Source organism: Xylocopa sonorina, chromosome 6, assembly GCF_050948175.1.
Source record: "Xylocopa sonorina isolate GNS202 chromosome 6, iyXylSono1_principal, whole genome shotgun sequence".
Lineage (NCBI taxonomy): Eukaryota > Metazoa > Arthropoda > Insecta > Hymenoptera > Apidae > Xylocopa > Xylocopa sonorina.
In genome coordinates, this window is record NC_135198.1 from 4,311,073 (window position 1) to 4,335,771 (window position 24,699).

The 24,699-nt window shown below is 34.4% G+C and overlaps 2 protein-coding genes across 17 annotated transcripts in view; one reads left to right on the forward strand and one right to left on the reverse strand.

Moving 5' to 3' along the window:
* Nucleotides 1-24,699, forward strand: part of LOC143424571 (protein YIPF7-like) — a 197,436-nt gene that overhangs the window by 156,693 nt on the left and 16,044 nt on the right. The window lies entirely within an intron of this gene.
* Msn (serine/threonine-protein kinase msn) overlaps nt 1-24,699 on the reverse strand; it is a 33,816-nt gene that overhangs the window by 6,720 nt on the left and 2,397 nt on the right. For 2 of the 15 annotated variants that reach the window (XM_076896599.1, XM_076896592.1), the window contains exons 3-15: nt 19,389-19,445; nt 16,724-16,768; nt 16,345-16,627; nt 15,856-16,067; nt 15,519-15,747; nt 14,984-15,244; nt 14,361-14,542; nt 13,857-13,877; nt 11,317-11,502; nt 11,052-11,155; nt 9,847-9,938; nt 9,311-9,387; nt 7,402-8,241 (exon numbers count right to left, since the gene is read on the reverse strand). In XM_076896599.1, coding sequence (XP_076752714.1) covers nt 7,402-8,241; nt 9,311-9,387; nt 9,847-9,938; nt 11,052-11,155; nt 11,317-11,502; nt 13,857-13,877; nt 14,361-14,542; nt 14,984-15,244; nt 15,519-15,747; nt 15,856-16,067; nt 16,345-16,627; nt 16,724-16,768; nt 19,389-19,445 — 2,589 coding nt within the window. Of the gene's footprint in view, nt 1-7,401; nt 8,242-9,310; nt 9,388-9,846; nt 9,939-11,051; nt 11,156-11,316; nt 11,503-13,856; nt 13,878-14,360; nt 14,543-14,983; nt 15,245-15,518; nt 15,748-15,855; nt 16,068-16,344; nt 16,628-16,723; nt 16,769-17,243; nt 17,263-19,388; nt 19,446-24,699 lie in introns of those variants that run through there. The other 13 variants (XM_076896608.1, XM_076896604.1, XM_076896593.1 and 10 more) reach the window with 12 other exon arrangements.

The following is a 24,699-nucleotide window of genomic DNA, read 5'->3' on the forward strand; positions in this document are numbered from 1 at the left end:
TACATCTTTGTCTTACCGTTGCACAATTATAAATAAAAGCAAGTACAAGTGTATTCGCTCAAGCGAAACGTTTAAAATTCAGGTTCTAATACAACAAAGCAGATCGCATTTCAAATAAATAACACGTTCAATATTGATTTGAAGAACTGAAAGAGGCGAACGGGAGCACAGAACGAAAAGGAAGGGTGTACAATGAAATCGTGGACGATGAGTACAAAGGCCGAACAATAGCATTGAGAATACAAGCCAAAAACGTAAAAAAAAAAAAAAGAAAAAACACAATAAGAAAGTGAACAAGTGCTCGAGGATGCAACAGAGGGTGTAAGTGCTAAATAGATAAAAAATAACTCGACCGATTTAACAAAATCTATGTAACATCGTAGAAAAGTCTAAACCGAAAGGTAAATAAATTGGTTCTTGTTTCTCAGATACACGCATGGTTTAAAGAGAGAGAACTGTTCGCGCTTGAGTAACAAAACGTTGTGCGAAACGAACCGGAAACCATGCAGAGTGAACACCAATCGACAAGAATAAAATAATAACGTCCGTTTTCGCTCGTCTATTCTCTCTCGCAAAAAAACGTTTAACAATGCATCGTCTCTAAAAGTAACGATGAATGCAGAGAGTAAGCAATTTCAAGATCCTTTTCTGTATTCGTAACACTAGTAAAAGCGTGCAACGGGATGGAGTACAAATTTTTTTAAACACGAATTCACAACATCGTACATTTCTTTCCTATGGGTATCCAAGAGATTGCAATAATTGCTCTTGCACTTGAATTACTTTAGGCTAACATAAGTATTTCTAACACAATACACTTTACTTAAGATATTACACACTTTTCTACCACCATATACATATTTGTCCTGATGCAGAGTATAAAGAAACGATACAGCTGATTTTTGATACGGTTAAGTGTAAATCAGAAACTCGAAGGAGGACAACGGTCATATACAATTCGATCGCAATAGAATACATTCATTTAAACTTAACACGCAGCAATAATCAGAGATTTCTTTGAATGGTGATATAATAAATATACGATAGTTCATACGTATTATATTAATTTTCATCCGATAAACAGTAATACAAATGTAAGTTCCTTAAAAGCAACAAGAAAAGACTTATCAACACTTATATATAGTAGCAAATGTTTGAAAACCGATTACACGAACGATATATCAATTATTGAATGCGATGAGTAAGCGCAATTAAAGATTAAGAACACTTGTATTGTATCGTAGCGTAATATAGTAGATTGATTCTACTTCAAAGAATCATACAATCTAGCAGAAGCACAAACATCGTCAATTTCCTGCATCGTACAATTAATATTACGAGTAACAGTAATAAAAACACAGTGTCACACCATGCCAAAAAAGGAACATGTATAAGAAAAAAAAATAATGAAGCATGCTTGGCACATGCTGCGATTATAGCAGTAAAAAACATACATTACACGTGTCAAATAAAATATAAGCATCATGCAAGACGACAAGTCTCAATCATGATTCGCAGCACAGCTACCATAAAAAAAAACGTGTGCAAGCTAATTAAACATCTACGCGTTTCACGTGCACACACGCGCGCATACGCAGACGTACACAGCGGCACTTCATATTTATAGAATACTTTCTTCGTTAGCAAGGTATCTCTTTCCTCTCCTTTCCTTGCAAGTAACATTCTAACTTGAAATGATCTTCGTGTACAATTCCCCAGCGAATGATTGCAAAGAAAATGTTGTTAACGTAGGACACACGCACACATTTCACACCGATGACTAAAGCAATGCTGTCCAAGCTTTATTCGCAAGTGAAACGGACTTTCCTGGGCCTTCAGGAAAATCTAAGGCTGCATCGTAATGAATTAGTAAATAATCGTGAGAAATGTGAAACGTAATTGGTTATTCTCGTTATTAACGGCAACTTTGAAACTGTACAGGACCTCACTGAAATATTTTTCCAAGCGTATCCGGCTTTTAAATGACATTTTAAGTGAGAGTCTGGGATTAGTTAGAAGATGAACCATTTAAACTTGAAAGCTACCGAAATGCCGCCCTCTGTTAATTCCGTTTCTCTTTTATACAGCAGAAACTAATGATTCTTGTAATTTCTTACTGAATTTAAGCTCATCTTCCAATAAATGCTACACAGTTTTGGATATTAAATATTTAAGTCAATTTTGGAGATATCATGTCACTCTTTTATAATGAAACATTGTAGCATTGAGAAACAGCAGTGTATCGATGGTTTCCACGATTCTCCCTCCGATTTCTTCCCTCTTACTTCCTTCCCTTAAGACATAAAAACATTTTAATCGCACATCGAAACAATACCTCCAAAAAAAAAACATAATCTGTAACATAGTAGTTGATATCTTTATGGTTCTTCTTTTCGAAATTCTTCGAGAAGAGCTTAAATAAACATGCATTACAAACATCACAATTTTGAGTAGTTGATATACGATTGTAACACTGTTAAATAAAATAAAAGAAAGAACATCGAATTTTCCGAAAGCTTCTGTCCATTTACCAATACCATACATGCAAAAAAAAAGTAACACCAAAAAAAAAAAAACACTTGATCGCTCTATTGTCTCATGAATACTTTGCAAAAATAATTTGATGAGGTATGATTTTTGTATTTGCTTCAAATTAAAATATGATGAATTCCAGTGAGGCGATCCTATAGGCTTTTTAAAAACAAAAATAACTATCGTCAGCCAAAACAAATACTTTTACAAAGTGAGCCACATAAAGTTGTATAAGACGTATCCTTCGATGCTACTGCAGATATCGACTCTAATTGCTGTAAATTAAACGGGACAACGAGGCTAATTGCTTATGACTTAACAAGTTTTTTTGTAAAAAATGTTCTCTCATTTTGTCAAGATAAAACATTGCATGTACTTTTAATGCAAAGAAACTGAATATTTAAAATACATTCTGTACAATAGTAAAAAGAAATAAACTCTTTCTAAGATATTTAACGCCTTCTGTAACGTCTTATGAAAGACGCATTGCATTCAAAACAATTAGCTTTTGTCTCATTTAATATAAAAAGCAGTTCAAGTTGATAGTTGCAATGGTTTCAAAGAAGCCTAACACTTTACTTAGCTCATCGTGTATACTCAGAAAGCTACCAATTAATCAGCATAAATGAAAAGCACATATTAATCCAACTCGTAATCTTAACTTAATCATTAATCTAAAGGAGTTAATTCTCGTTGTTATGTTCATACTGATCACTCTAACATCACAATGTCTCTTACGCAGAAATATTTCACGATCGAATTTAATATCTACTTCAATGATATATAAAACGAAAATGTGGTAAGGATGCAAGAAGCGTATCGTTTGCCAATGAGTCGCTTCCGTGATCTCTGTGGGTGAAGAGAATGGGTGATCTCTCATTAAGTACAAGAAATGGTAATGAAGTAAAAATTGGGGGGGGGGGGGGGGGGGGTGTAGAAAAACAAATACGACTAAGCTAACGTCGAACCCGCGTAGAGATGCGTGACGTGAACGTAATGAAAATGACGTACACATCGAACACACTTTCACATTTCGAATTTCTTTTTTTTTCTCTTTTGTGATTGCTCTCTTTTCTGAATCCCGCGACGTTTCGTTGCGACGCTCGTGGTAGCAATATTAGCAGTTTCCCTTCACACGATGGTGTAACGTAGAAACAAGACGAATATCTTCAAAGAAATTCCATGCTGTTAATCCTCCTCCCTCTTAAACACACTTTCACTACCTCTACCTCACCCTCTTTCCCTCCCTTTCTCTCACTCTCTCTCAATCTCTCTCGCTCGGAATTTGAAACAACGATAAATTTCATTTATCTCACATTTTCTGCGTATTAACCGATGCGTATCACTCGACAGGAAGGAAAGGATTAGTTACAAAAGAAACGGAGTAGTATTAGCAGCGGTAACAGTGATGCTGACGATGATATCGATGACGGTAATGTTAGTGGATGACAATTCATGGTACTAGACATAGCGCATTCTGTTCGTATTCCTGGGCTTGTTAGGATTCTCGAAATTGAAAGCCACTTTGTTTTTTTCACACACTTCTTCGCCTAATAAAGGATCCCAGCTTTTTTTTAGCCAATAAGCAACACTATTTAATACTGTGTCCTTTACAACGATAATTCTTTACTCAATAATTAGATAAAATTAAATATTTATGTATATGCGGATTCACTAACTTCATTTCCAAGAACGTCCCTTGATTATACTTAGATGTATGATTAAATTCCTAGGAAATAAATGGCAGGTAGCTGTTTACGTTTTAAAAGTCGTCGTAATTTACATATATTTCATTTTTCAACCATTTTTTGGTTCAGAGATATCAATTGCAATCAAACTTACCTAAAAAATTGAATTAAGGAGACAATAATCTTGAATCAATCACATTTCAAACAAATTTGTGTTACGACTTCTAATGCACAGGTATAAACGTTATTGTTTATATCTATGTAATGAACAATTGTACATTAAATTATAATTTATATAAAATTATGTAACTGTAATCCTTGCATTACACTATTCTCCCAAGTCTAGTGTTTCTCCTAGCACAAAATTATTTAAAAATAATCAACCATTTATTTCCCATTATCTCCCCACCAATTTGTTCTCTACCTTGATGTTCTATAAAACAAATTAGAAAATTCTCCTTCTAATTGTATTTTATAAATACCTGTTCTCCGTATAAATAGCTTCATTCGTAAACTACGATACGTATACATCGTCCATCCTAAACATACATTTTCTATAAACAGTTTCAATGCTTCAGCAAAGTTCTTCCTCGGGAAACACAATGTTCATTTTTCGATGGTTTACAATAATCAATATTCTGCCTAAAGATGGTCGCAATGAAGTTAGTGAAACACTATACACGAATTATTACGAATCACAGCTTTTATCATTAATAACTTTTGCAATTTGAATCGTACATTGAAATACAATTATAGATTGCTATTTTACATTTCAATTAAGTGGAAACGCGATGTAGGCCAAATTGTTCTTAGCTTCTTATAGTTGAAGAAAAGATTGTGAGGCATTAATTCATACCCACGTTATTATAGGCGGATGTATGTGGTAAGTAGTATTGTTACATAACAACCGTGGCAATAGTTATTGTTAATAATAGCGATAATGGTAATAGTAGTAACAGTAGCAATAGTAGTAGCTATAAAACTAACGGTAAAATGTTAATCAAACTTTCCTCCATAATGTTAACCCTTTGCTACTCGACGAACCACTTAAGATTCAATTATAACTAGACTGCGAATACTTATGCGAATTCACGTTCTTACAACTATAGAAGAATGAAACCTAAATAAATACTACCTAAGAATACAGATATTTTGCAATACGTTTGTAATATCTACTTTACTCTGAATATTTTAAATATTTTTCCATATTATTATGTATGCATTTTCTACCTGTGTTTGCATATTTAAATTTCGCATGAACGCCTAAACGTCCGCAATCTAATCATAATATAATAATTAATGTTATCGTAAATTTACTCGCATAACCGCAGGACGCGTTTCCTTTTAATTCTGCATTTTAAATACCTCTAGAAGATACTCTAAGAAATATTATAGAAAATGTTTTTAATCGAAGTTATATAATCTATATTTTCACAGAAAAAAGATGTTTTACTCAATAAACTATCTGTCGAAGATTAAGGCTTATCCATCTCAGATAAAAAGTTAATGGTATCTACTTTGAAGTAGAAAAAAAACGAAGTTATAGACTCGTAGACTGGGTTGTTGAAGAACATTTAGTTTCATTAAATTACAGGTATGGAATAACTTGAAGACTCTTAACGAATGTACTTTAAATGGACAATTTTCTCCTTAACCCTTTAAACACCAAGCGCCACTATAGAAGCTTCTCTGTAAATTGTACTCTGGAAAATATACTATCTATATGTTAGTAATTAAGACCTTATCCAATAGAAATACATTACTAACGTTTTGCCAGCATTGCAGTTGGCTTCATCAGGGAATATACTAATACCAATATCAATAGTAACACTTTAATACATTTACTTTAATACTGGTATCAAATCTATTCCTCTTCGATACAACCTACAATCAGAAGTCTTGATCACTCACACAAACTGAGATTATGAAAACCTCAAGAGTCTTATACTACTGTATAGTTGCAATATAGCGAGTCTCAAATAGTGATAAATGCGTGCCCCAACGCCAAAATTGAAAAATTTCAGTAGAACCAACAAAACTATGCCTTGTATCCAAGTAGAATTTTGATATATCTGAGAGTAAATTTATTTAACGAAAGCGTACGACTGTTACATCAGAGAGAGTAATCGAAACAAGCCATGAGTAAAACGCGAATAGCAAAGGGTTAAGCATTAAGATACATCGAGTAGAAGAGACGGCAAACGGTGGAAAAGTGAATCGATTACGAAATTCTAGAAATTATTAATACGTCGTTTTAATACTACTTGACAAACGTCGCGAATATGATAGACATTGTTGTGCACGAGAAATAGAATGGAAAGCGAGGAGAATGGAGTTTCGTTAGTAACATGAAGATGTTCCCTTTCCTAAGTTACAAAAATGACAACGTTATACTATTAATAATGTGAAATAATAATGTTACTGATTCCATCGACACCAAGGTAGTATACATTATTAATATTCTAACGTTCCTCTATAAAGCTTTGTGCGACCTTGTTTGAACGAGTAATCTAATAAATAATAGGAGAGATAATAGTAATACTGGTAATAGAATACTGATAGCGCTAATAGTTATGTTATCCTACTTATGTCTGTAAATCTGTAAAAATAATAAAGACGAGGAAGGTAAGAAGAAAATGCGCCTAAAGTTCGAGCGTAGCTGACTAGCTTTCTATGTTGATTTTTGTATGCCGTTAGATGTTGGATAAAATGGGTGTAAAGGTTCGATGACAAAATACATCTGCCGATATTTCTCTTTCAAACAGTAACATGACAAGATATATAAGTATAAATAACCGCTTTGTGTTAACGTTAAGCCACCAAGTTATCAATAATTATCAGAAAACTGATTTATATACGAAAAAAATTCGCAAGAAAAAAATTATTCAACAATGAAAAAATTCGCGCAGTCACGTGAAGAAAAGAAGCTTAATCGACTAATTTATAAAACGGACTTGATACAATTTCAACTAATTCTTATTAAAAGAGCACAGTGCAGAGAGAATGAAGAAATGATTGGTATATCGGCAGACATCTGTCGGGAAGGTGGACGCTCATGAGAACCTGGGACGTTGAAGTTCACGCGGTGGTAAAGAGATCAAAGGTCAGAGATAAAGGTAATGCAATAGGTGTATATATCTTTCAGGCAAGCACACAGGCAGGGCTCATAGGGGGGACTGACCTGGGTGACAATGGGGCTGTACTCGCTAGCCGTTGTACTGGCCGTAGATTTAATAGTTCCTGCTTCGTCAACCACGGCAGAAACCGCGTCAGATGGTCTACAACTGCGTCTTCTCGTAGTGTCATCTTTATCGCGTCCAAAGTCGAACCTTCTGGCCTCGTGTCTACTACCGAAAACGATCTCGCTCTCGGTTTTCTCTCTTCTAGGCCTCTGAAGACCGTCACGGCCGAACGAAAAGTCTGTTAGAACCGGCTCGCCGGCACTGACAGCATTGCCTTTCTTTCCGGCGATACCAACAACACTTATCTCGCTTCCGCGGCGGTTACCGCTCGAGAATATGCTCGATCTTGATGAATCAGACTTCTGTAAATATGCAGAGTGTCTCGCGGATGGGAAAAAGTCGGAATTCTCGCGACGGAAGGCACGTGCAAAAGCGCTGGACGTATTGCCAAGCTTCGAATCGCTTTCTTGCCGTCTATGCACCGCTTTTAATTGTTGCTGTTGCTGCTGCTGTTGCTGCTTTTGATGCTGCTGCTGTTGCTGCTGCTGCTGTTGTTGTTGCTGCTGCTGTTGCGATTGATTCTCGTACTTCCTACGCGATGATAACTGTTCTTGCCTCTTTAACGTTTTCTCCGTGGACGACGAAGACAGATGATCCTCGTTAACAGACTTACTCGTCTCCGCTGTCTCTTGCGGATGTTCTTGTTTCATTTTATCCAATCTTTCGTTAAAACCTTGGAAGAAGCGGGTGAAATCCCACTCCTTCAACAGAAGTTGCTCGTCAGCCTCGGAGCGCCGGTTGCTGATGGTGCCGCGATCGTCTGACATCTGACTAAGTTTCTAGGAGGGCGCGCACCAGGGCAATAAACAAAGTGACAAAAAGAAAAAAAAAACAGAAACACTCACACGAGAAATGAAGAGAATGATTATGCGTGCGGTGATACCAAAACGCGAGCTAGCTGTGATTTGTGGCAGTGCATTTGCGATCAAGTGTAATCATTATCTGATCAATAGTTTAAATTTCTGACGTAGTGGTGACACACGTTCCACATGAAGCAAGATAACAAATAATAACTTCTACTGTACTGTACACGATATTATGTCAAGTTCTCACGTGAAACATTCCACGATACGAAGAAGCTACGTACGGAAGGGAATCGTGAGATTCTTTGTACGAATCTCATTTATCCAACTACTAACAACAAGAAGAAATCGACAAGCATCAGAAAAGTAATTACTTTCTTTTTTTTAACTGCAAATTTACGAACACTTCAAGATTCAAGTACGCATACTCCGTGTATCATAGTCTTTCTGTGATTGTACGACCAAATCTACATTCTACATCGTGACATCATCAATCAACTCTCGATCTCGTCGACCGCTTTTCACCACTGCGCTATAGCATATATGTATATATAATATGTACATATATGTATATGTATATATGGCAACACATACTTAACAGTCATATAATATATTGGATGAAAACAGCAAATGTACAAGCAACGCACAATAGTGCATTAGATTTGCACAAGAATAATTAAAATGCGAATAGACGGATATTTATGACTTATTTCCAACTATCAGTAAACATACAACACAACAAGTATAGATATATGTATTTAAAAAAAGGGGGAAACGGAAATAGAACGCAATCTTTCGTATCTTTCATCTATCTTCCGCTTTTCATTAATATTCAATTTCGCTTATCAACGGGAAGAGTAGAGACAAAGATACATGGACTGCACTATGAAAATGTAGATAAATGATAGAAGTAAATATTACATTCAATCGGTGTACGAAGATCGATCGATCCGTATCATTGTCAAATACACATAAAAAACGACAAGAAGGCGCTAAAAAAGGTTACGTTGACTTGCATTACGTACAGATAAGTAGCACCACTTACCCGTTTCATGACTAGCGTACGATCTCCTGATTCTTCCTCGTCAGGGGTCGGTGGAAGTGGCCGATTTGGTGCTCCGCCTATTTGCAATAAAAATATTCATTTAAAATATTATGACCAAAACAAAAATGTAACATAGACATTGTTATTCAACAATTTTAAAGTGAGATAGAAGCCTCGTATATATTTTCATATCTCATAAATATAGTTACACTTTGATTTTCATAAAATGTCTGCCACTTCTTACGAAAATCATTTGTATTATCATCATATCAATAGTACTTTCATCTCACTGAAATCACAGCAATTTGAGGCCTTTCAGATACAATTAATATGATTTCTTAGAAGGATTCAAGTTTATACTTAAAACTACAACAACGACACAACTATAAGATACTAGGCCGTGAAAGTTTCAAACCACTGATGAAAATAAATTTAATTCGATTTGTTGAAATTATTAGAGAAGATAAAAACATGCAAAAATATAATATATATTTATTTTTATGAAAAAGATGAAAAATTTTTGTTCGATGTCCTACCTTTCGGCTTACCTTCGAGGTGCGAGTTCTGAGCATTGTGCGACGACGTCGTCGACGGATCCGCAGACGGTCTGAAAGGAGAAAATTCGGGTCTGCAGGAGCGGGCATGAAGAAATGAAGAGAGTCGATGATGATCGCACGAGGATCGCGGAATGCGTTGTGTACGTTGCGTGGCGAGTGGACGAAGACGACGATTCGAAGCGACATGTTGAAGCGTAATGAAAGATGAAATCAAACGAAACAACATTAGTATAAAATAAACTTATCTCCTACTCATAAGATACATAATAATATAGAGGTAACACTAACTATTCTTTGTATCACTGTTAATTACAAAAAAATGTAATACTGCTGAACATTGATTAATCAATTTTTTCTCTTTTCATGGTAATATTGCTTGAAAAAATGTTTTGTTTCATCATAAAACTCTTTACTGTTTTTCAGAATTTTATGATATTAATATATTATGCAACCATCCCAAAGGACAAGACAAGGACAAACAAAGTGGAAATAAGCCTAAGTAGCAACAGAAATGATTTATATGTTTACGATAAATGAAACAGTCTGAACAAATGTAGGATAAGAGAAAAAATGTTTTTTTGTTGATGTTAAGATAGAAATCCACATGTGAAATGCGTGACACGTGAACAACTTGAAATTCTTAATAAAGATTAATCCATATGGACGCGCGCTAACTCAAGTGGCTTTCTGAAGATATTTCAAATTGCTTCCACGTATACACATTTGGAATCCCATCTTTCGCACGAGAGTCAGAAAGATCCATTATTATCAACAAGAGTAAAATAAAATCCAACTACCTAATGCAACCTACATATTAATTAATTACGAAGAATATATAACTAAAATTTCGTTCCCAGTATTTCTTATGGTTCTTAGGAAAAGGAAACCCAAAGTTGATATATAGATCTTCCAACCTCTCTTAAGAATGACCTATCTATCTAAGAGTTAAATAATTTTACATAATTCTCTGATGAAATATTACCAATCATGTATATCATAGGTGTACACAATAATAATTCTCTGAGTTTATAAAACTGGGAATAATAGAAATAAATTTTTATTTTGCACGAAGAATGTAAGAAATGTTTATATATCATGAACTTACTAAGCCCAAAATGGGTTTAGTGGATTTTCTTCGTACGCCCACGATACACTCCACTCGGTAAATTACTTTATCTACTCACAAAGGCTTAGGTGGATCACTGGCAAGTAATGTACCATCGTTCCTAGCATTATTTCCCCCTGCATCTTCAAGATCGTCGTCGCTATCACTTTCAACGGATAAAGCCTATAAATAGGTAAAAAGAAAGATGATTTTCAAGCTTAAATATGATCAAATATTTAATGAATATACAAGTTATCGATCGCCAAATAACTCCATGTGATGAACTGAAAAATTACAAAAAAATTACATATTTTTAATGACACAATCCTAATTGCAATACTTACTGGATCGAGTATACTGGAAGACTGTGGCATTTGTTTGTTGTTTTGATCATTACTGCTTGCAGGCTGACCAGAATTTGACGTTGACGATGCAGTAGGGCCTTTATGCTGTCTATTCGGCCTTGGCGGGGCCTCTGGGCCCTGTGACACACCAAGCTCGTTGAGTTGAGCGGCCAGCATGTCCAAGTCCTACCACCCACACGCACACACGCACAACCCCGTTAGTGATTGTTCCAAGACACCTCCAACAATGTTTTAAAAGCTGCCACCAGCCAGCCAGGCAAAGCAGATGACTGTCGTTATGCACTGTCGCCCAGTAACCGGCAACTAGGTTCTCTACAAACCGTGACCAATCTGTTGCATTGATATAAATACACGCGTTGACACTATGAGCAACTTTGATAAAAACCAGACGCGTACAAGCAATGAAATGAGTTCCGATACAGAGTTTATTAGATTGGTGTAAATGGTAATGCCGACTAAAATAGAGAAATTTAAATAAAAGACACGATACTACAAGTACACGACTCGAGTAACACAATATGTTTTCTCAACGAGTAACTATTTTCAGATATTACCAATGTGTTATCTATTAGTATTATCTATGGGTGTGTCATTAGATACGCACATCTTGCCAGCCCGTGTTATAAATAAAGGTAACTGCTGTACTTGCAAAACGTTAGAGAAATGAAAAATGAAATGAAGAATCAAGAACAATACTGAATGAACGCTTTCCGCATCGCGTTCTTTCAATGGCTTTCGACTAGTTCGGTTTCCTCGATTGGTCGTCCAATTTTTAGTTTCCTTTCGACCAAATAATAGTAAACTGGTCGACATTGCATAACGGTACTAAAGATGGTACAAAACGATGCAAGCAATTTTCATTCACTTTGGTTTTTTGTCGTATGTCGATAGAAGTAAATCTAGAGACACAAAATTTCCTGTAAAACTTAAAATTTAATTGAAGCCGTAGTTCACAGCTATTATAAATATTTGTAAAAGCAGTTGATAAATGATGATATGATGAATATATTTACTTTATGATAATTAAGTTTCGTGGTATTTTAAGTTGATTGCATTGCTATTCAATTACATTCTTCAACTTACTTTAACAATACGTTCAAAAACATGATAATGGTAATAAAATAGTTATAATTGTGATTCGTATTTATAATAATAAATCCATGGAAGATTCTAGGCGCTTCATGTCACCCATGAAAAATACATTCAGTACAAATACCTTAACAATTATGCATCTAAGCAATGTATAATTAACTTTCTCTTTTCTATGAAAGCACATTCAGGGAATTTGTTTGAAGCAAAGACGTCACATTATCCCCAAGTAATACAAAATGGCAACAATAATAAATATTTACCAAAAATAAAATGTATGAATCAATTAATGATTCACATAAAAATAAGCCAAGCAAATTACAATAGCTCCCGAATAAGTGGCCACATTTTTTATTTTTATCATTTAATAAGTCATGTTTTGATGAAAATTTGAATTCTTGTACATCTGATCAAATTTTGCAAAACAATTATCAATAAATTGTTAAGACTCTCTTAATGGTAAAAAGAACAACTACAATAAAGTCTTCAATAAAGAAAACAATAACAATAGTAACATAGTCAACAGTAATTAACATTCCATGGGTAATAAACTTCATGAAGGTTCAACAAAAAATCGACAAATTTAGATTTTTGTTGTTGATTAACTAATCGAGTGTTTGAAATTATTCTTTTGATCTATTACCAATTGGTTGCATCAGGGTCATATGTTGTTTTCTACTCCACTTGTTCTGGGTATACAGTAAATATTCCATAAATGCCCATAAATGCCTGCACGTTATTAATAGTACTAAGGGGTTTCTCCCTTGGAAGCTTTCCTCGGTGTAGTGAGTAACGAAAAACATCAGGAAATTTCCTTCCACACACCAATAATATTAAACATCTGCGTGTCGATGAAATATTCGGATTAGACGCTAACTTGTAATTATTAGTTAATTTAGCCGCTACAGTGAACATCAGGAATTTAAACAATGTTCGATCGTACATAGCAGAAATTATATACAGTGGTAAGTTTAGAATTTCTAAAAAAATATCTCCCAGGAATACTGTACAAATAAGCGCACATTACATATTAGTTGTGTACTTAAGGCTTAGCCTAATAACAGAACGGTCGAGATTGGACCTAAAAAATTAATATGGAATGAAAATAACATTCCTCAACCATAAATATTCAACACTGGAATCGGATTATGAGCATTTGAAGAATATTTACTGCAATACGATTGCTCTTGTGAAAAAGTTTTAAACAAAATGTTTAAACGATAACGAGCAAACCCATTTCACAATCGCTTATCCAAAAACTACTGTGCACAATAATAACAGAAATATTACATTATAGCACGTGTAACCTGTTTTATAAATTGTATGTATAGATAATTAAAAATATTACGCGCAAGGAAGATACGTGTAACTGTATACATAATGTATAAATAGAAATGTAAAGAGAGAAAAATAAGTGTACGTGTTCTTACCTCTGGTTTCCTTGGCGGCAGCTACGGTACGTGTGAACATGGAAAAAAAAATAAAAACCGAATAATTTCAAATCTAAGTGCAAGAGTATATGTGTGTACGTCTGTGTGTATCGCATGTGTAAATAGAAACTGAATGTATGCGCGTTAAAAAGTAATTGTGCAATTATATTTGCGTGCACGCCAATGATATAATAGCAAAGTAGAAAGAAACTCCACGTGCTACTGGCAAAATGTATATAATTGTTTATGAAATAATGTAGCAAAAGGAGGATGTACAGATATGTGTATAACAAAGTATATTATACACATAATACATTAAGTCGACGAGAGATAGCAAGAAGGCAAAATAGAACGAAAATAGCATGTACTCTTCTACAATTTTCATAAACCAGGGCAATCTTCAATTCTAAAGATATATATGTTTTTATTGACGCAAAGTGCCGGAGGACAAGTTACAATATCAAAAGAGAAATCATCGTGTATAAAGGAAACGATAAAGCTTACCATAGGTTTGAACACATGACTGTTCCTTTGCGATGCAGCTTGACCACCAGAACCTCCGCTGCCACCTCCACCAATAAGCGGCTGATGATTGGAAGGCGGTGTCGAAACTTTGTGCGGTTGCCGTGGATCGTCCCTAGGTGTTGGTGGTAATGGCCGAGATGGTGGTTGTGGGTCTGGAACTACTATACAGCGTAAAAGCATTTTCACGTAACATTTGACAAGAATAATTTGTTACAATTAATAACTTTACCGCTTGATATCGGACAATGGAAATGAGAAAATTTACGTATGATCAAATTTCGCCACAGTAATTCTATGTAAACATAGATCGATCGGTACTGATGGCCCGTACCTTAGCCGTAGACCTCTACATACTAAATATGGCATATGCCTGTTGTCCGCATAAAGTATTGTGGCATGCAGCCAAAGAGGATAGTAAAATAAAAGCGGGAGCCGTAATAGCCAGTAGAAGTAGGCCAGAAATTTGATATGTTCCGGTATCATAATTTTACATTGGTATGTTTAATTGACCGGTGCGATATATAGAGCCCAGCATCAAGGAACTAATATAAACTTTATGTAAAGAAAACGGCAAGTAGTTACTGATACGCTATCAAACACACCGATTAGTCTGTGTGGAATGGCAGGTCGTGCAGGTGGTCCTGGTTCTGGTATATCTCTTTGAGATCTGCTATTCGGTTTTTCTTTAGCAGCAGGCGGTTGAGGAGCTACTTCTTGAGTCAAAGTCCTACCTTCCTGAATTTGTTGGAAATTTCTACGCAACGTATCACCACCAGGTGCTTGAACTATGGATGATGCTTCACCAGCTAATGCTGGCTCATCTTCCTCATTCTCACTACCACTATATCGATAATCGTCCCTTTCTATGTGACAAAATGCAGATAATATGAAAGATATTAAAAGATATATTGTTCACAAATTAGGTGGCAAAGTTATACAAGGCATAAATAAGTAGAGAAACTTTGGTATCGTATTCTGCTTTTTCCAAAAGAATTTCTTTTGAAAAAATTGCTTCAACAGCAAATTGTTTGCAGCAATTTCTTTACATGATTCTTTCTCATTAGGAGTAGTAGAATACCATATCAAGAATTGGACTACATATTTCGGTTATACTTTGTATATCGATATCTCTCGTACCTTTTTCTTGTTTACGCTTTTTACAGCGATCAATATGATCTTTAAGTTGTATCCTAACTTGTCTTTCGGTTGGTTGGTCCCGAATAAATGGATGTTTAAGGAGCTGCTCTGTATACGGCCTCTGATGATAATCTTTTACTAAAACCGTTTCAATAAAACCGTGGAACTTCTTCGCCCATTTTTTCGACTTCAGTCTTGGTGGTGGATTACGTGGGATCAGAAATAAAGCCTTTTGTGTGAATTAAGTATAATCAATAAAATTAAAGTTCACCTTTTCAAAACACGATAGTAATACATAATAACGGTGAAATAGATCAGGCGTGTTTCAGATACTCACTCGCATTGGATGAAGATCGCAAAGGGGAGGTTGTGATTCGGCCATTTCTAAAGCGGTTATTCCCAATGACCAAAGATCACTTCTATTATCGTATGTAGCGTCTGGATTTTCATCACAGGCTATTACCTCCGGAGCCATCCAATATGGTGTTCCAATAAATGTATTTCTCCTACCTATTGTCCGGTCTAATTGTGCACTAACGCCAAAATCGACTACAACATAATAGGATACGTAAGTTAACAGTTGGTCATTAAAACAATTTAATAATTATCCACGATACATTAACCCTTTGTGAACGTGTGTCTATCATGTTCCAACGTTTCTGGAATTCTAACTCTGATAATGGGAGTAAAATATTCTACAATATTGTATGTACCAGAAACAACCCGGACAGATATTCATGTATCAGATAAACGCGACCACAAAGGATTATATCAATATGGTAATATATTAAATTTTAATGAGAGTACGGGTTACTGAAAAACACACCAAGCTTAACTTCAGCATTATCAGTCAACAGAACATTTTGTCCTTTGATATCCCTGTGTATAACTTTATTGCTGTGAAGATAACTAAGTCCTCTCAATATTTCCCGTGATATATAAGCAATCCATTCCTCCTTTAAACTCTGGCCTTTAGTTGACTTGACAAGATCCGTAACGGAGCCAGCTCCGCAGTATTCCATAACCAACCACAGCTGATCATCCTTTCCAGGTGATGACTTCTTGACGAAGGCACCATAATACGTTGCTATATTTCTGTGATTCGAATACTATAACCGGCAACGAAAACAAAAAAAAGGAAAAACAAACAATTGCAGTTGAAATTTGTCCAATGTATTTCTAAGCGAAAATGCAAGCATACTCACCCTTTTTAATACATTTATTTCTAATTTGATTTCCTCCTCCTCGTCCTAAAACAAATAACAAAAATTGATTACTTTTGTGATTCCAATAGTGGACAAACTATGAGAGTCCGGTTACATCTTCTAGAAAATGCAAAGCTACGTTTCTTTCGTTGTCTCGTATCCTTGAAGTTCAATTCAAGCTAATGATAGCACAAACGCGAGCAGTGATTCTGATCGCACCGGCTTCATTAACACAAACGTTCTCGTCTAATGAAAAACGATGGCATTTGATAGCGCCACTCCCAATTGAACAGGCGCCCTACCCGTTTACGTTAGTCAAGTGAGTAGGGTCAGTATTATTGGCATCTATACATCACGATAGCCGGAAAAAGGCGTACGTATCATTAGCCCAAATTCTACCGAAAAAGGACTCTCGTGAGTCATGATTATCCTATAAGGAATTATTATCGACTAACGTTGATATTTTTTATGTTCATATTTTACGTACAACGAATAACGTCCCTGAGGAATTTAATTATACTTGTTATGTAATTCTGTGATGTAAGAACAGGACATGAGAGTAAACTCCTAAAAAATTACACCTATAAGATACTTTGGTCATTGAAACATATGATTTAACTACTATCTATCTATATCAGATAAATCACAAATGCGTATCTCCACTAGGGGAAACAAAATATTTAAAAAAACAACATTAATTCATTAATTCTTCTTCTCTTTTATCAAGTTTTACACTTTAATATTGCAGAATGGCACATATGATTTCCTTCCACAACTATTACAGAAATAACATTATTTTACACAGTGTGCTCTGCTAATTTCTACTAAAATCTAATTATTCATTTCATCGATTTTCTTGCTGCCAAAGGATTAAAAAGTTGGAGTCGGTGTTTCCTTAATTTTCTTTTCTATATCAGGATTACAGGAAACGCCAATCTCCACTAGTGGTACAGGTCAGTGATTGGTGACGTCCACTAGTGGTTGGACCCGATAGTCGTCAGACATTGCAAGTGGTCAAGTATGCAGACAGCCTGAGGCCATGTTCGCACAAATCATTTGAAATTGCTGAGTATTTCTTCTAAAATCACGTATACGTATAACTCTTAAAGCTGACGATCAGCAAAAAAATGACTAAAATCAAATTCATCCGTAAACTAATAAAATTATTCTACATTGATGGTCTAGAATTACATTCTAACGATACAATAAAAGTTTAGTGCAATTTCTACGACTAGACTATGCAAGATCTATTATCTCTGTCCCACCTGAAACGACATGAAAAAGCAAGCAACAGGACTTAAGCCATTCGTACCCAGAAACGCGCTCCCACGTACAATTACCATGTTCTTATTTTATAACGCGGCATATTGTTGCCATTCTACACGTAATTACCCTGTATTATTATAACGTCGGTATTCATATTATAGCACAACGGAGGTTTTGTATATTGTAGTGAAAAACGAACTTGCATCCAGAGTCGTCTTCGTTCGTCAGATAAGCATAGTACTTTTTATGGTCACGGTTGTTTCGTCCGTGAAAGGATTAATAGTTTTAAAGGACACGTAACACAGCGACGAAAAGTGAAGACAATGAGAAGCAATATCAGCACGCAGCCAAAGGAATCGTCAAGGTGGATCAATTTAAATACAGACGTTCCTTGAATAACAATATACCGGAGTTGGATGAAGGATCAAATTATATGGCCACGAATTGCCGCAGTCCTTAACATCGCGCAGCGAGATTCGAAAATTCGCACAAACCCTACGTCTGTCCAATAATACGGTTTTAGATAACAGTAAATGAATTAACAATGTTCTATCTGTTACGTAGTAAGATATGGAATATCCGTTTCCTGTAGTTGAAATGAATACACTTCCATTTCTCTACTAATTAACGTAACGTCGAACGGAATCTCGAATCAAAATATATTGATTAATTCAATTAATCAATATACAATTATTATTGTCTGCAATCTTGTTTTGCTTTCCCTGCATCTGCAGTTATCTTCGAGGACCGTTGAATAAATCTTTAACAAACACATTTATCATTTCTTCTTAATCCATTTGCATCTGTTCATAAAACTAAGCGCCTACATTTTACGATGTTTAGATAGAGAGTCTCTGCTTGCTACAAATACGTTCTTCGAACGTTCTAAAATAATCTACGAGTTAGATAAAACCATGTGACTAACGCGATGATAGTAATAATTATAAATTCAATTTCTAATGTATGATAATATCCATGAATACTTCCCAACAGTACACTCAAATTAAATTGAGCGTGTATACTAATTTACTATGGTTTTTATTGTAAACTGTAAACTTTAAGAATACTTCTATAAAATACTCCGTCAGTCGAATAAACAAATAATGTGAATTATACGATTATTGACGATGACGTTCGTTCCGCAGAAAGGCCAAGTTATAATAGTGAAATTTACATCACGCGCTTACACGTCTGAATTTTTATGAGCTACACATTATAAACTTCAATCATTGAGTTACTTGATTGATTAATTAGACCTTTCGCAGACAGTATTATATGAGCACGTAAAATAATCCCTAGAATTTTAAGTAGCGGCATAATTAATCATAAAATATTATTGTTAACACGGTGCAGAACGATTAGAATTATAGGAAAATACATTTCAAAGATAAATACTTACTTCCGTAACGTCCATAACTTTAATGGCCGCCAATTGGCCAGTTTTTGTGTGTCGACCCTGCAAAACAAAAAAGAAATTAAGTTATTACATTTAGATAAAGTTACCAAGTTATTAAAAAATATGTATTGTATCATGGGTAATTCGTAACATTCTTGCATATTGAAGAAGTAAGTAGAGAAACCTGAACAGTATCCATTCATAAGATACTAATTATTGGATGAGAGAATCCATAGTACAATGGAGAGAAGGGTGGTTGCAACTTGGTAAAAATGAGGTAACGCTTTCACACTTTATATTACGCATAACTATCGTCGTACTTTAACTCTTTGACAGACGAAGCAGTAAATATGCAATAAAACTCTTAATTACTTGACACCGTGACTTTTCTGAATTCCTATATATGTGAAAAAAGGGAAGAACTTGAAACTCGTGCTCTGTCACGTAACCCTCCACTATAAAATAAAGTCAGTCTTAAAAAACAAAAGATATCACAAAAGTATTTATGTCGAAACATTCTGTAGAAAGAACATCGATGGTAACAAAGATAAAGCAAACTTTGCAAATCCCGTGGATAGAAAGAAAACAGATTAAAATATATTTCTGAAAGGATGACGTGTCGCACGTTTTTTTCCTTCCAGCGCTTCATCCTGTATCCATATCGATCCATATTACCGGTAAGTTTACGACAACGAACGGAAATTAAACCAGATAAGCCGCCTCGAAGTAACGAAGATAGTGGTAAAATTCCTGCGTTTTGAGGAGACCACATTCCTGTCGTTCAAAGAAATAATGGAAAGCGCAGGATATCGTAAAAACAGGCGCAAGAAAGAGAGATTCGTTCATTCATACGGATTCATTCAGCTGGGCTCATTCATACGCTCAATTTCATTCGATTCATTATCTATAACAAATTGTTGCACTGTCAGTTTCAATGTTAAATGAATCATATGATTTATTTTTTTAATATTATACATTGTCACGACTGACGGAACAAATTGGTTGCGTGTCTATTATATAGATTGCAATTAAAAACAGACGTGTTGCACGATTATCCCTTAAATCGGTATATTGAGAAATTTAACCCTTTGTACTCTGAATTATTTTTTTATTTTATTGTGAACATAAAATAGAATTTTTTACATTGCACGCAAGTGTTCTCTGCGACACTTCACGGCATCGTTTTCTTCCTTTAAATATTTGTATTCCTCAAAAGTAATAACGTGCATATTGAATTGAAGCTTAACTATTCAGCTTGAAAACAATATGCGTACATTTTTCCCAACTATAATGTATATTTATCGAGATCATATCGATTCGAGGATCATTTAACAGTTAATGCGATGCAGTGCGCGAAGTATACATATCCCTATTAAATCCATGTGCACACAACAAAGGGTCGACAATGATCAGTCAATAAAGATATGCTTTAGTTGCTATTCAATAACGAAGTAAAAATTATAATATCACGGTTAAACAGAGAGAGCAAGAATCGAATAAATCCCTACGTGATTCGATCGAATCAAACTTGCAAAATTAGTTGATGATGTACAAAGACGGCTTTTCTTTATCTTGCCTTGATTTTATCGGGCATTGCAAGGAATTCAGAGAAGGTAAGAATGACTTATCATTGGAGAATGTGCAACATTTTTCTGCGGCATTAATATCGTGCAATGGGTTTGCACGAATTTACGACACATCCGTCTTGATGATACGCTTCTATCAAAACGAGACAGGAAGGCAATTTCTATTCCGATAAATCTTAACTATCCAAAACTATCACCGGTGTTTTCAAGAAAATATGCGCAGAATGTTATGATTCATTAAACGAGTGTACTATTATTAAGCAACTAATAGATCTAGTGCAACAAAGTTCCTCAAACGAGGTTTTTCATAAACGAAAGGAATTGTAAAACAACAATTATGCAGTGTGAAGGTACATAGTTAGATGATTCTACATAGTAGAAGGTACATAGGTTACATACATAAACATTCTCGACATGCTTGTTACTATTTTAAAATTTATTTAGAACAGTTTTCCGAGAGAGTTCCTAAGAAGAAGTTATTCTTATGAAAACAGTAACTACATTTCTGTTCCAACGTCGAAAAGAAATTTACTTAACTCAAGTAAAATATATTTCTTTGAAATTAATCTACTTAAGTAAAGTAATTACCTTTTTTGATTTAAGTAAATTGTTTTTAATCGAGTCAAATATTTACTTGGGCTTTGAGGGACACTCCATTTACTTAACAAATATTTACCGAAATCAAATTTACATCTTAAATCAAATAAACATTCTTTTATACGTATAGTATATAAAATTCATTTATTTCGATTGAATAGTTCCGTTCTTCTGTCATTGATAATCAAATAAATGTTCACTAGAATTTGAATCTTAATTTCTTGAGGTAAGTAAATATTTAGTTAACTCGAGAGAAACAATCTTTTAAGTCAATATTACCTTCTTCAAGGAATTCGAAGACTTTAATCCCAGTAAATATTTCTTTACTATTGCGAAATGGAATGATTTATTTGAAACGAGTAAAACTTTAATAATATTAACATTTTTATGTACTAACATAACTTTGTTATGTTCTCTTCTCTTTAATGCTGCAAACATATTGAAATTTTATTCTGATCCTAGTAAATTACAATCTTTCATGTTTCGTAAAATTGCGGTTTTATTTTTAAAAGATAATCTAAGAAAAATTGTGAAAGGAGAGTGATTCTGTAATTCTTAGAAGAAGATTAACGAAACAGAAAAATACAAATCTGCAGAGGAGAATCTTAAAGCCACTATTACACTTGAACAGAGAAAATGTTAAAAGAAGATATAATCGATCAAGCGAGAAAAAGATGAACACAATATTCTTTGCACATGTCTATTCTGTACCGAGGAAAAGGATCATAAACTGATAAAAACCGGATCGTGATTAACACATGTTTTCGCCACAGAAGTGTTTTACTAAAAATGACTCAGCATTCGGAATCTGCGTCATTGCTAGAGCATTTGGTATTCGAGACTTAACACGCAGTGCACTAGAACAATCAAAATCAATTTTTTTTATCTGATCATATTTAAAAATGATCCTACCTTAATAATTAAAAACATCAATCTTTGTTTTGTATTGATATAAAAAATTATCACGCCACATGGTTAACAAATGCACGTGTATCATTTTATTGCATACGCTCTATTAAATTTCACATACAATTCACTATCGATAACAATAAAATCCAATGAGTAGAAATTTCAGTTATCGATATCGACCAATAATCAAATAAAATATTTGTTATCTACATAAATTGTCGGATAAAAACTATTATTACTGAAACAACAATTAGATTTTATAACTATATCTATCTGTAAGAAATATTTTACATTTATAACATTTACTTTTATAACTAGATTGCCAATGTTTGTATAACTTCATATTTTAAATAACAATTAAAAGACTTTGCTTTGGACAAATTTGTATGCTTTTGCATACTATACGTTTTCGGAAATACCAGTTGCCCATAAATGCAGGAACATCGGCAGTCTGTATAGTAGCAACAGTTATGCTCCCTGATTTTATATAGCAACTGTACTCTCCCCTTTAAGTTTAACTCGCGAACCGCGAGATATCTCGTTAAAAGAATCGAATAGATAAAAATCAGTTCGTGAGAAACTTCGTTCGCGGATGCGAAGGGGATTAAAAAATATCAGAACGAAGGAAAAATAGGAATGAAGTACAGGCACTGTAAAAGGAAGATCTACGGCACATCGGTTTTATTCCAAGAGCCGGTGTTCCCAGAACGAGTCAGGGATTCCATAAAACATTAAATGCCAATTTCATTTTAATTAAATTCCATACAAAAAAATACCAATTATTTCGTGAAATCAGCGGGACTATAAATTTACTACAGAATTCTGGTTTTTCATTTTTTACAGGGAATTTACATTTTTTTATATTATTCGATTAACCCAGAGGATGAACTGCATACAATAAGAAGAAATACCGAAAGACACTCTTGCAAACTTTCCCGTTTATGGAGTGTTATTAACTGATAACGTTAGTCAGTCAGACGAATAAAGGAAGATGATAAAAGGAATAACAAAGCCAGAGATAACCTGACGTCTCACTTAATTAGAACTCGGATAATCAAGGTTTTACTGCATTCATAATAAAAACACGTTTCACTTAAAAAAAAGAATATTATTTTTCAAGATAAAAAATTGCCAAATTAATTATTGCCTGGAATAAAACTATTCGTGCAACGCTTCAATCATAATCTTGTAGCCAGTTATTACTCATAACATTCGTAAAATCGCGTTACCGGTTAAATATTAATTTGATAGGTATGTGAATAAATTTGTGACTCACTATATAAGAAAAAATGGAATGACCTTAAACGGTCAGAAACCTACGGTTTCTATTTTAGAAACACGGCATTGGTGGTAAAAAAAATTGTGCTATTTGCGTACATCATGTGGCAATGGTATACTTTTTTTTATTAAGTTATGTGTTACGTCCCGTTACGTTATAACACAATGTAACGCACATTTTACTAAATCGTTTATAATGTTCTAATGATAACATTGAAGTACATGGTATACCTGTGAGTTATCACAATTAATTTTTTACGCGTTACACTTTCAATGATTACGTGTAACTTAGAAACAATTTCGAATAGTAGAATCTGACACAATTTTTGCTGAAATTCATTAACTGGCTGCTATCTGGACGAATGATTTAAATCGAGGAACCAGTATGAATTGACAACACAGCGTTAATCGTTTGTACTCATGCGCACGACTGTTTCATTCGTTCTATGTCGTCATCAATAGTAGGTCATCGCACTCTTCCTCATTTCCCCCTTATTCTTTATCATCACATAACATTCCAAAAGTAAGGATCACAATATTGCTTCTATAGGTAATACAACGATATACGTATAAAATTCATTTTCGAGCAGCACAAACGAAAATTGTATTCCACTTGTTACAACCGAAGTCCCAAATAACACAAACATTTGAACTGAATTTAGACTAATATAAAACGATTACCGAGCACATAAAAATATACGCATAAGATGATATTATTAATGCTGAAAATTCGATCATTACTCGCATCTCAAACTTGCAATGATGAAGTAATCTTTGCTACGTTGAGATTGCGGGTTTTTCCGCTTATCTTTTTCGGAATTAACTAGTCAATCGAAGATAATGTCGTTAAAAAATTTTTCTGAGTCATTAATTTCATTCCTCTTTGATTCTACGAGTTGAATCATCTAAATATCTGTCCCTGTATTTTTATTGATTCTAATATA